The sequence below is a fragment of the Bubalus kerabau genome, chromosome 7, assembly GCF_029407905.1.
Source record: "Bubalus kerabau isolate K-KA32 ecotype Philippines breed swamp buffalo chromosome 7, PCC_UOA_SB_1v2, whole genome shotgun sequence".
Classification (NCBI taxonomy): domain Eukaryota; kingdom Metazoa; phylum Chordata; class Mammalia; order Artiodactyla; family Bovidae; genus Bubalus; species Bubalus kerabau.
In genome coordinates, this window is record NC_073630.1 from 62,297,768 (window position 1) to 62,310,217 (window position 12,450).

Genomic DNA, 12,450 nt, shown 5'->3' on the forward strand with positions numbered 1-12,450 from the left:
CTTAGAAAAGAAGAAAGAGGGTAAGACAGGAATACCGTTCACAGATAATATCTTGGGCTGGGAACCCCAGGTTGCTCATTGGATAGTGTGAGAAATAAGAGGAAAAAATAAACGCTTTACATGTGTTTATCATATTTGCTCCTCACAACAGCGTAGTGGAGAAACTGAGTCACAGAGAGGTTGAGAACTTCTCAAAAGTCCCCCAGCTAGGCAGACATGAAGCTGAGCTCAGACTGGAGCCCATGCCCGAGGGCTCGCAAAGTCTATGCTGTTAACCACCACATTCTCCCACAACTGGGATATTCTCCTCCAGCTTACAGGAGCTCTGGGACATGAGTTATGGAACCTGCAGACCGTGGGCTTCTATTGTATCTATGAGTCGTATTTTCTTTCCTGACAGGTCATGGATTGACAGCAGTGAAGGAAAAGGCAGGAGCCACCCTCCGGATTCACAGTGTGAACTCTGGCTCTTCCGAAGGGGCCCAACCTCATGATGAAAATGAAGTCTCTCAAAGTGAGTGGTGCGTTTATTTGGGTGTTTCTTGGACTTGGGCTATATTATACCATGTGCGCAAATATAGATTTCCAAGTTCAGATCAGCAAAACAAACTCTAAAAGGGTGTTTTTCTCTTTAGTAGCCGATGCAGCCGCAGATCAGAGCCCCGCAGAAAGCCCACCCACTTCTCCTTCCTCGGGGTCTCGGGGCATGCTATCAGCCATTACCAATGCCGTTCAGAACACAGTGAGTCATTAGCTGCTTCCTCTGTTTTCCCTGAGGTCTGCCTGTGCCTTCTTTTGATATTTCTATTTACCAGTGACCTAGATACATCAGAGAAAAGATGGCCTTGCTCAAAACTTTTGATTATGGTTTTGTTATGCTTTCTCTGACAGAGTAGGCATAACCTTGGAACCAAGATGATAAGAACAAAAAGAAATATACTTTATGTTTAAAAGAAAAGAGCTGCTTAGAAAGAATATTTTTCAGTCTGATGTAACATTGCCCTTTCCAACAGCTGCAAGGACAGTCTCTGTTTACCAGGGAGGGAGGGCTCTTTCTTAGAGCTGGGACAGTTATTTTTCTGAAATGTTCTGTGTCTCTTAACCTTCAATCTGAAAAATTATGAAGTAATTCTAAGTATGTATATACACATACCAGTAAAGAATCAGGAGCATCCCCAAGATGTTTCTAATGTGTTTCCAGATAATAAGACCAACATTCTTCCTCCATCCCTACCTCCCAGTTCCCACTCCTCTCTTTCCTTGAATAGCAGGCTCCTTCCCTGGCCCCTTCCTCTTACAGAAGCTTAAAAAGCTTTTTACTGACAAGACACTGATGAATAATGAAAAAAAGAAGGACACACCCCAGCTGAAACGAAGCAGCTAACTAGTCTTCAGGATCAGAAGAAGAGATTTACTTTCTGCTTTGTAAAATCAAACAGCTAGTTTTTCATAAACTATGGCTCATTTCCAATTTATTCATTCATTCACTTTTTTAAAAAAGGTAGTTAGCTCTCATTATATACCAAGAGCTATGCTATATGCTGGGCATAAGCTGACAGACAGGAGGGCATAATAACATCCTGGAAGATGAAGGCAACTCAACAGTTATCAGATGCAAAGGCATATGAGATGAGGGGGCTATGGACACATATGGAGGCGTCTTACTCAGACTTCATGTCAGGGCTTGCCAGAAATAGGAAATGGCTGTTCCTCTCCTTGCTACTTGAAGTACTCTAGACTAAACAGGGAGAAGCAGGTAGCTAATATGTTTTAGGAGTCAGCTAATATACTTTGGGAGTACAAGTTCAGTATGTCCACGGCAGACGTGCAGAGAGGATTGTAGAGCTGGGAGTTGAGTGGAACGCTTTCATTATCTCTGGTACAAGGAGTGAATTCATGGTCTCTCTGAGCTACGACCCAGGCCCTCTGAGTCTGTCCTCGGCTTCCTCACATTCCTTTCCGTGTGCTCTCCAACTTTCCAGTTCTCCTTTTTCCCAAGCTCCAGCACCCCACCCCCACCAAATCTGCCAAAGTCCCTCCATCCTCCAGTTTTATTCTCCACTGAAGTAAGCCTCAGGATGTCAGGAGAAAATAAATTTTAAATTATGCCAAAGTGTAATTGCTATTATCTCCTAGTCTTCCCAAAATATGTGCATTTAAAAAATTGTTTTCTAGTGTGATTATTGATTGGCTCCCAAATCTGAAAACAAAGTCTAAGTGTCCAAAACAGAGAAGACTAATAAAGTATATTAATCAGTGAAATAGAATATTGCTATTGAAGTGATAATTTTGAAAAATGGATAATGTATATAAATAATAAAATAGTAATATTAAAATATAATTTATGCAAACTCATGTAAGGTGAGAAAACACAGATATATGCAGATTGTAATTGTAGTTGTGTAGTTGGGGTATAGACAAGGTGTTGCAAAGAAATGTACGCAGTTCTATTTGTTATGTACAGTTCATCTAAGTTAATCTTGGTTGTTTTACTCTTTTTTAAAAAGGGAAACAGTGGCTGGCAAAGCGATTTGCAGAGGATAACTATATAATAGAATAATTTCTAGAGCCCAGAAGCATGTAGAAATTAACCTGTCTTATTCCATGAATATACTAATTATAGGCAGTTATTGCTAGTTTCTGAAAGTATGCAAGAGCCATGGAAGCAGCCTGAGGGTCCTACACTCTAGGGCCCTAGATTAAAAAATTCCCTAAATTGGCACGACTATTTGACATTTTTATAGACTGCTCCAAATAATTCTGTTACTTGGGTTAAAATTGTTTCAAACAAAATCAGGAACTGGCTCATCTATTAATTTTTTGTCTTAGAAGCATACCTATTCACGCACACCAATAAAATTAATCCTTAAAATGTTTTGGTTTTCTTAAGCACCTTTTAAAAATAACATTGTATGTCCTACAAATTATATGATATATGCTCTTCCAAGGAAAAGAAAATAGGATTAAATCAATGATAAATCTCCTGATGAGAAAAAATTGTGACTTCATATTGCTTTTAATATTTGAAGATAGTGCATTCTAGGAGGTATTGACTGCCTCGAAACAGCAAAACGTAAAAACCTAATCTCATGCAATTACCTCACTGGCAGGGTAAAAGCGTCTTAACTGGTGGTCTTGATGCTTTGGAATTCATCGGCAAGAAAACCATGAATGTCCTTGCAGAAAGTGACCCAGGTTTTAAGCGGACCAAGACACTCATGGAGAGAACTGTTTCTTTATCTCAGGTGGGATTATGTACTTTTGTGATTTGTTCTTTCAGTCAATAAAGTAAATAAAATTTTATTTATCTTCTTTAATAGATATTTTAAAGCACATGTCAAATTCAAAGACATGAAATAGCAGGGAGTAAAAATTGAAATTTTAATATGCTACTTTCCCCAGCCACTCTTCATGGGATACAACCATTGTTAACCATTGTTAACAGCTTCTTACAGATTCTATCAGAGACATATAGACAGGTTTAGATATAGATATGGCTGTATAGGTAAATATAGCTAAATATATATATATGTATATGCACATGTATACATACAAATTTTTCAACCAAATGCTAGCATACTAACCAACTCTTTTGTATCTTGCTTTATTAAATATAAATTATACATACTTAATAATTTCTTAAAGATAATTCCATTGATACCATTTGTCTAAGTCCATTCAGCTGCTATAGGAGAATACCATAGACTGAGGGGTTTATAAACAACGAACATTTATTTCTCAAAATTCTGGAGTCTGGCAAGTTGAAGGTCAGAACAGCAGCAGATTGAATATCTGGTTAAGGGCCTGCTTTATGATTCAGAGGCTGATGTTCTCCCAGCTTCTTCACATGGTGGAAGAAGGTGGAGGAGCTCTCTGGGTTTCTTTTATAAGGACCTGAATCCTGTTCATGAGGGGTCCACCCTTGTGATCTAATCACCTCCTGAAGGCCTCACCTCCTAATGCCATCACACCAGGGATTATGTTTCAACAAAAGAATTTTGGGGAAACACAAACATTCAGTTTGCAGTACCATCATATTCTGGCTCTACCAGGTTCTAGCTCCATGACCTTGAGCAGATGACTTGACCTTGAGCAGATGACTTAACCCTTCTGTGCTTCAGATTACTCTTCTGCACACTGGGACCATCAATGCCTATTAATAGCTTTGTTGTGAGGATTACATGAGTTAGAAGAGAACCTGACTCATAGTTTGCACCCAAGAATGTTAGTTCTTATCATTGCCTTTTTTATGTGTCACGATGATAGGTAAACATGCTATGTCAATGGAATCTTAGTTTACATTTCTCTTACTATATGCAAGGTTGGACTTCTCCTGTCACACTTCCAGCTGTAAAGTTTTCCTCCTTGAGAAGTATGATATGAAGAATTTAATTTATGTTTTGCTTTACTTACAGTAGTCAATTAAATTAAAAGTAATATTTATCTTATTTTCTAAATACAAAACTCTAATATTGAACTTGCTCCTTCATACAGCACATGCCCAGCTCAGACCCCTAGTGTCAGTCATGCCCCTATACCTCTTCCCCCTTAAGAGTCTGACACACCAGGTCTCTCTATGTCTTACCAAAATCAAAAGCAGCAGATGCAGGATTTTATAAATTTCACAGGCAGGACAGACACGTCTTCCCATGACTCAGTGCTAGAAAGCCACAAAGGAGATATCACTGAAAACAGGTGATATCAGCTGTGGCAGCTCCTAAAAAATTTGATTTCTAGGTGATTTCTTCTTGGCTCTTCCACTGTAGGGGCTTCTCCGGTGGCTCAGGTGATAGGAAATCTGCCTGCAGTGCAGGAGACCCAGGTTCAATCCCTGGATCAGGATGATCTCCTGGAGAAAGGAATGGCTACCCACTCCAGTTTTTTGCCTAGAGAATCCCATGGACAGAGGAGCCTGGTGGGCTACAGACCATGGGGTCACAAAGAGTCAGACATGACTGAGCAACTAACACACACTTCCATAATAGCCCACATGTAAGCACTCTGATATTATAGTCCTGGTAGAGACTTGGCAGAGTCAGCTAGACCATTAACCTCTTGATCCTTATAGAATAAAATAGATTTTGTAGTAATCAGGCCATTAACATTAGATGCTGTAAAAATGCAAAATAAAACAAAACCAATAATAGTAATAATAACCCAACTATCAATGTGGCTTAGAATGAAAAGGGTTTATCTTTCATTCCTACAGTGTGAGCATTCCTGGGCAGCCCAGGGTCAAGAAGATCCCCTGGAGAAGTAAATGGCTACCCACTCCAGTATTCTTGCCTGGAAAATTCCATGAACAGAGGAGCCTAGTAGCCTACAGTCCATGGGGTTGCAAAGAGTCAGACATGACTGAGTGACTTTCACTTTTCCTATATGTATAAATTGATACCCTTATATATTCAACATATATAGAAATAAAATATATCTGTATATTAATGTATATAATATATATAGACTTGTAGTTACATATAAACATGTTATATATGTATACATAAATGTGTATATATATATATATATATATATATATATATAAATTCGATTATAGTCAGGAAGGAGGCAGTGTGGGAGGGAAATGTGACCAAGTTCAGAAACCAAGTCTGTGACTCTCTGGCCTAAATTGACACTCCTGCAAAGTGAAGAACTGGACCTGGTCCAGTTCCCAGGTTACCATAGCTTTTGTGCCACCATCACAATTTTTTGTCACCTCTGCGTTCCGTGTACTTACTAAAAAAGTAAGTAGCACTGCTCATAGAAATGTGTCACCCAAGAATACACACTTGCCATCTGCATTTGTTTGTAATTACACATCTAAAAGTGAGAGGGAAAGTCACTCAGTCGTGTCCAATCCTTTACGACCCATGGACTATACAGTCTATGGAATTCTCCAGGCCAGAATACTGGAGTAGATACCCATTCTCTTCTCTAGGGGATCTTCCCAGCCCAGGGATCAAACCCAGGTCTCCCACATTGCAGGCAGATTCTTTACCAGCTGAGCCACCAGGGAGCACTCTGGGATACATCTCAGCATTGCACCCATGATTCACATGGCCAGTTTACACTGGATGGCCACATTACCCCCTTCAGCTTCCTTCCAAACAGTAATTATTCATGCATTCAATCATTCCACAAATGCATTTTGAATGTCCACCATGTGCTATATACACTGTTCTAAGCATTTGAGACCATCACTGGTTAAAATTGGAGATTTTGTTCTAGTGAGGAGGGACAAAAAACAATACACATCATCTCATATTTTAGAAGATGATGAGTGCTGTTAAAAAAAAGAAAGAAAAAATGGACCAGAAAGAGGGTAAAGAATAATACCAGCTCAGTCATGTCCAACGCTTTGTGACCCCATGGACTGTAGCCCACCAGACTCCTCTCTCTGTCCATGGGATTTCCCAGGCAAGAATACTGGAGTGGGTTGCCATTTTCTTCTCCAGGGGATCTTCCTGACCCGGGGATTGAACCCACGTCTCTTGCATCTCCTGCACTGGCAGGTGGACTCTTGGCCACTAGCACCACCTGGGAAGCCTGGAAAGAGGGCAATCAGGAAGCAATTTCAGTGTCACTTTGTTACTTTACTTCACCACAACCAAGCCAGTGAGATCAGTGAGGGTAGTTGGCTTTTATTGTGTAAGTGTTAAAAATTCCCAGAGGTGGTTTTGAAAATTTTAAAATTCAAACCTTGTACTTATTCAGTCTTGAAAACAGACGGGACGGTGAATTCTTTCTGTAGCCTATTGGATTGTGGGCTAACAACCTCAGGAACTGAAAAGGAGAATGAGGCTGATTGTTTTATTGACACCTAATCAAAACCAAAATCTATTCTTTTATGATCTTCCCCTCGTGACCTTGCAGTGGCCAGTGCATTTATGGTGCTCTTCACAGATGTTAAAGAACCCTATAAACAGTGTCACAGTGACCTTGATGAGGAATCGAACAAAAGGTGCTTAGAATCAAAGAAAGGAAGTGCAGGAAATTATGAGTAACTGGTCAACTTGTGTTTACTGTCTTATTATTTAATCAATAGAAACATAACTGGAGAAAAATGATCAACCTGAAGAGGAAGTCAGTTCACAGTCATTTTTCTCAAAACCAATCTAAGAATTGATAAGCTAACATTTATTTATATTAATATTTACATTTATATTAGGTATCTGGTGAGGAATATACTATGAGCTTATATTTTATTATTTTTTTAATTGAAGATGTTTAATTGCCACACACACAAAATTTTTAAATAATTCAAATAAAATGAGATAAACTTATTTTTTCTTTGAAGTCTGCCTAGGTGTACAAGTTGCAATTAATCCTTGCAATTGCAATTAATCAATGCAATTGCAATTAATCAATGCAATTAATAGATTCAGCTTTCCCAGTGTACATTAAATTTGCTCATATAGAAAATCTGGACATTAAAAAAAATAAGATTAATCACACACACAGAAAACACTTCAGTGGAAACCACTGTTTTGCTTTCCTTCTTTTCAATCCTATTCCTGGGAGTAGAATTTTTCCTTTGTTTTGTTGTATACATATGAACATGAAGAATCCAAAGTGGAATATTATGTGGAAAACTGTGGGTAAAATTAATCCAAAAAGTCATTATAGGAGAATGTGAGGACAGTACAATGGTTAGGGCTCCATGCTTCCATTGCAGGGAGAATGAGTTTGGTCCCTGGTCAGGGAACTAAGATTCTGCAAGCTGTGTGATATGGTCAAAAAATAAAGAAATAAAAACTCCCCTACCTTTTTTTTTTTTAAAAGTCATTTTTGCAGAAATTCCAAAGTGACTAAAACCCACTCTTAACTACTACCAAGTCAGTGTTCATCTCCCCCTACATCTTGCAGTAAAAGGGGCTTTTAAGCATACATCTAGTGTACAAATGTGTATTTGTGCAGATGTTACGGGAGGCCAAAGAGAAGGAGAAGCAGAGGCTGGCACAGCAGCTTACGGCCGAGAGGACTGCACACTATGGGATGCTGTTCGATGAGTATCAAGGTTTGTCACACCTGGAAGCCCTGGAAATTCTGTCCAATGAAAGCGAAAGCAAGGTATGTCTGTCCTGTCATTGGAAGTAGCGTGTTCATGAATCTGTTTTCTTAAACGTGAAAGAAAATCTGTTATTAAAATACCTCATTTTTAGAGCCTCGTTTCTGTGCTGAGGTCACAATCACTTATGGCCCGATGAGCTGCTCAGGCTCCATATTATTTCCTCTCTGTTCCTTGCCAAGCTGTTCCCTGTCACAGTCCCAAGAGGGCCATCATGATGCGAATCATCACTACCCCCACCTCTCTGCGCAAAGGGCGTGCAGAAACCTGATTGTCGGCACCTGGCCTGTGCCTCTCTTTGGTGCCGTGGTACCCAGATCAGAGGTACTGGCCATGTCCTCATTTCTACCCGGTGGAAACAAAGCAGCTGATGTTTCTACCAGACTGCAGGGTTTATTACACTTAGTTTCATGGGTGGTATGGTTATTTATTCACTCATTTGTTAGAATGCATGGGCCGTGAAGGGCAGGACTGTCTTACTGGGCATTAAAGCTCTGTTTAGGGATGCTCCTGAACAAAACTCTGGGAAATTACCTCACAGCCCTGCACATTCACACCCTCGCACTGTGATCCCAGAGAAACAAAATATGAAGAGTGGAAGTCAGCAGAGCTTGTGATTTCTTTTTTCTTTTTTAAAAAAGGATTTATGCGGTATGCGTGTCCATATCCAAATGTGTTTTTACTTAATACTTACATGGCATTTATATAATGACTAATCTGAGCACTTCAAAACTATTGACTCATTTAATTGTGTATAGAACTCTTTTGTGTGCACCTCAGGTTGACTGTGCTCTGGGGTGTTTTTCCAATGGAGGCCACAGGGCAGTATCCTCTGGACCTCCTATGAGAAGCCCAGTAACATTCCCTGGGGAGAGGCAGGGCCTCAGACAGGAAACTGAACTTCGAAGGAAGTTCAAGTTCCTTCCAAGTAAAGGAAGAAGGAAAAAGTGATATTTGACTCTCTCTAGGCCTTGTCTTCTTACATGTGGAATTTGGGGGGTTGAGACATTCATGAGACTCACTTTATCAGGGAAAGATGACCTCTGCCATATAACAGGCAACCAAGAACCAAACAGGATGGACACCACCCCACCCTCCATACACACCCAAGATTTTACAGTTACAAGTTACAATGTGTTTATTTCCTTTTTAGTTATCCATCAGCCATCACTGACAGTCTTGTGGTTAAACTGTTAACAGATAATTTTTTTTTAAAGCAAAATCATGACTCATGAAGATACCTACCAAATGAACACAAATTAAAGAATTTATTTAGCTCATTAATTAAATGAAAGAACCAGTCAGATGTTATAACCGGTTCAAAGGAAGAGCCAAATAAGTACAAATTCATATAAAATAAAGCAATTTTGAAATGAATATGCAAATGGATACAAATCTGGTTTTCCATAGGAGGGGAGCTTGTGCCTCCACTGGACACAATTTGTTCCCATGTCTATAGACAAATTATTTTGCACTGCTATCAGGTATCTACAATTTACAGAGTTATAAAACTGCTCCAATGGAATCAGAATCTGATAATCTGCTAAACTGATCTAGAAAATGCCATTTTCCACTGAAACACCAACTTTTCCCTACAAAAGCAAGGTTTGAGGTCAGACAGTATGTGATCAAATGCCACTTAGTAGCTGTAGTATGATTTTGGACCTATCTTACCTCAATCTCCTTATCTATGAAATGGGAATGATAATAATCTGCTTCATAAAAGTATTAAAAAAATTAAATGAGATAATCCATGTGAAGCTAGCTGCAACTTGCCTAGTACGTAATAAGCAGTCAATGAATGTTAGCTGCCATTTTATGCATATATATGAATATGCATATATAATATCAATGACATTTTATTTTTTATCCATTCTTACATATTTATTTGTTATTATTATTGAAAACATTACAAGGAAGCACATCGCCTCAAAGCTATCATGGTAGAAGAAAGACATAAGCTGCTCCCACTGTAGGTCAGGCTACGAAAGAGCCCTGGGGTCCAAACAGCCCCAAAGGACTAATGTTGCCAGGAAGGAGGTTTAGTGCCTGGAGGGGGGCATTGCCCTCTTTTTGCAGACTGCTCCCACATGCTTATCTCTCTTTCCCTAGCCTGGAGATTTTCATAGTTTTTCATTATGAGAAATGCAGAGCTTTTCTTGTCTTAGTAATAATACCTGTTGTTGTTATTGTTGTTTAGTTGCTAAGTCCTGCCCGCCAGGCTCCTCTGTCCATGGGATTTCCCAGGCAAGAATACTGGAGTGTGTTGCCATTTCCTTCTCCAGGGTATCTTCCCGACCCAGGGATCAAACCTGAATCTCCTCCATTGCAGGTGGATTCTTTATGGCTGAGCCACCAGGGAAGCCCTTAATAGTACTTACTGGATGTTATAATTAATCGTTCTAAAAAATATGGGTCAAAAACTATAGAGATCCCCACCCTCTTGAACCTATATTGCAAAGCAATTATCCTCCAATTAAAACTTTTTTAAAAAGCTATAGGGTTTCTCCAAGGTATGAGTGTCTGGTCAGCAGGCAGCTTTCCGGCATTTAAGGATCCATAAACCAGGCTCTGTCCATCTTCTGGCTCCACTAGTTCCGTCCTAATGTTCGCAGACTTCTGGCAAGAATACAAATGGAGACCCTCCTGGGGTTGTCAGATTTAGCAAATAAAAATCAAGATGACTAATTAAATTTTAACTTTAGATAAACAATTAGTACTTTTTTAGTACAAACATGTCCTGTGTAATATTTAAGATAGACACTCATACCAAGAAAACATTCATTGTTTATCTGGAATTCAATTAGACATCTTACACTTCATCACGTAACCCAACACGTACCACATATTTAAAAGTTAAAGAGCTTTTGGAAACAAACTGTTAAAGAAAATATTTTCTGGGACTTCCCTGGGGGTTCAGTGGTTAACAGCCATCTTTGTCCATTCCTTGGGCTTAGGGGTATATCGCCTGGTAGATGGTCCCTCCGTAGGGAGCACAGCGTGGGGAAGAGGTCCATACAGACTTCAGAAGGAAACCTGCAGTCACCTGGAGAGTGATCTAGACGAGAGAGTGCGGGCTTTGGGCAGTCACATACTTTTGCCTCTGTGGCTTCCCCTATGTCCAAGTCTAATGTGTTAGATTTCATTCTTCTCTAGGAACTCATTGTCTTCTTCATCCCATCAGCATGAGGAGAGAGAATATAGAGGAGAGTCCTCAGTTTTTAAAAGCTTTAACCCGGAAATGATACACATTTCCTCTGCTAACATGCCGTTGGCTAAAACTTAGACAGGGCGTACAGAATGATAAGGCATCTTACTACGTACAAGACTGATACAAGGATGGCAATAGGCATGCAGTGTGGTGTACTATGAATCTTAAGGGAAAACTAATATTTTTATGGTATTTTATATACCCAATAGTTAACCAAAAGAGTAAACAAGAATCCTCAAAATGACACCCCCACACCAGACTTTCTACCCTTGTGTCCCCGACAGCACTTAGGCATGGGTGCCAAGCATATAGTCAGCATTCCATGAATATTTATTGAGGAGTGCATAGTTATTTATTATTTATTATTGGATTGAAGTAAAGATTTAATGCACATCATCTTGGCATAATGGAATGATCTAGGAGGAAGCAAGAGAGATGCTGTAATAGAAAGATGCTGACCAAAGAGTCCTTTACTAAAAAGAACCCTTCCTGGGAGATACCCAAAGCATAAAACCCCAATGCATTCACTCCTGGGGGATGGCTACCCTCAGAATACGTGGAGAAACCAAGAGGTCCCGCATGTGCATATGCATTTCCACTCAGCATTGTACTTTATTACCCATTTTTCTTTACTCTGAGAAAAATGCTATTTAGAAAATATGCTGTTTAAAAAAAAAAAAAAAGAATCCACCTTGCAATGCAAGAGACACTGATTCCATCCCCGGTTGGGAAGATCCCACACACCGTGGGGCAGCTGAGCTCACGTGCCACAATTAATAAGCCCATGCTCTGGAACCCTCAAGCCACAACTACTGAGCCCATGTGCAGCAGCTGCTGAAGCTCGCGTACTTCAGGGCCTGTGCTCTGCAACAAGAGAAGCCAACACAATGAGAAGCCCATGTACCTCAACTAGAGAGTAGCCCCGCTGGCTGCAACTAGAGAAAGCCCTCACACAGCACCAGCTTCCCTAGTGGCTCAGACTGTAAAGAATCTGCATGCAGTGCTGCAGTGCAGGAGACCCCGGTTTGATCCTTGGGTTGGGAAGATCCCCTGGAGGAGGGCATGGCAACCCACTCCAGTATTCTTGCCTGGAGAATCCCCATGGACAGAGGAGCCTGGCGGACTGCAGTCCATGGGGTGGCAAAGAGTCGGGCACAACTGAGCACAGCATAGCACT

At 40.1% G+C, this 12,450-nt stretch overlaps 1 protein-coding gene across 5 annotated transcripts in view; it reads left to right on the forward strand.

Annotated features, from left to right (window-relative positions):
• FAM114A1 (family with sequence similarity 114 member A1) overlaps positions 1-12,450 on the forward strand; it is a 66,271-nt gene that overhangs the window by 32,333 nt on the left and 21,488 nt on the right. For 3 of the 5 annotated variants that reach the window (XM_055588272.1, XM_055588273.1, XM_055588274.1), the window contains 4 exons: positions 401-514; positions 636-742; positions 3,111-3,245; positions 7,912-8,064. In XM_055588272.1, the coding sequence (XP_055444247.1) occupies positions 401-514; positions 636-742; positions 3,111-3,245; positions 7,912-8,064 (509 nt within the window). Of the gene's footprint in view, positions 1-400; positions 515-635; positions 743-3,110; positions 3,246-7,911; positions 8,065-12,450 lie in introns of those variants that run through there. The other 2 variants (XM_055588275.1, XM_055588276.1) reach the window with 2 other exon arrangements.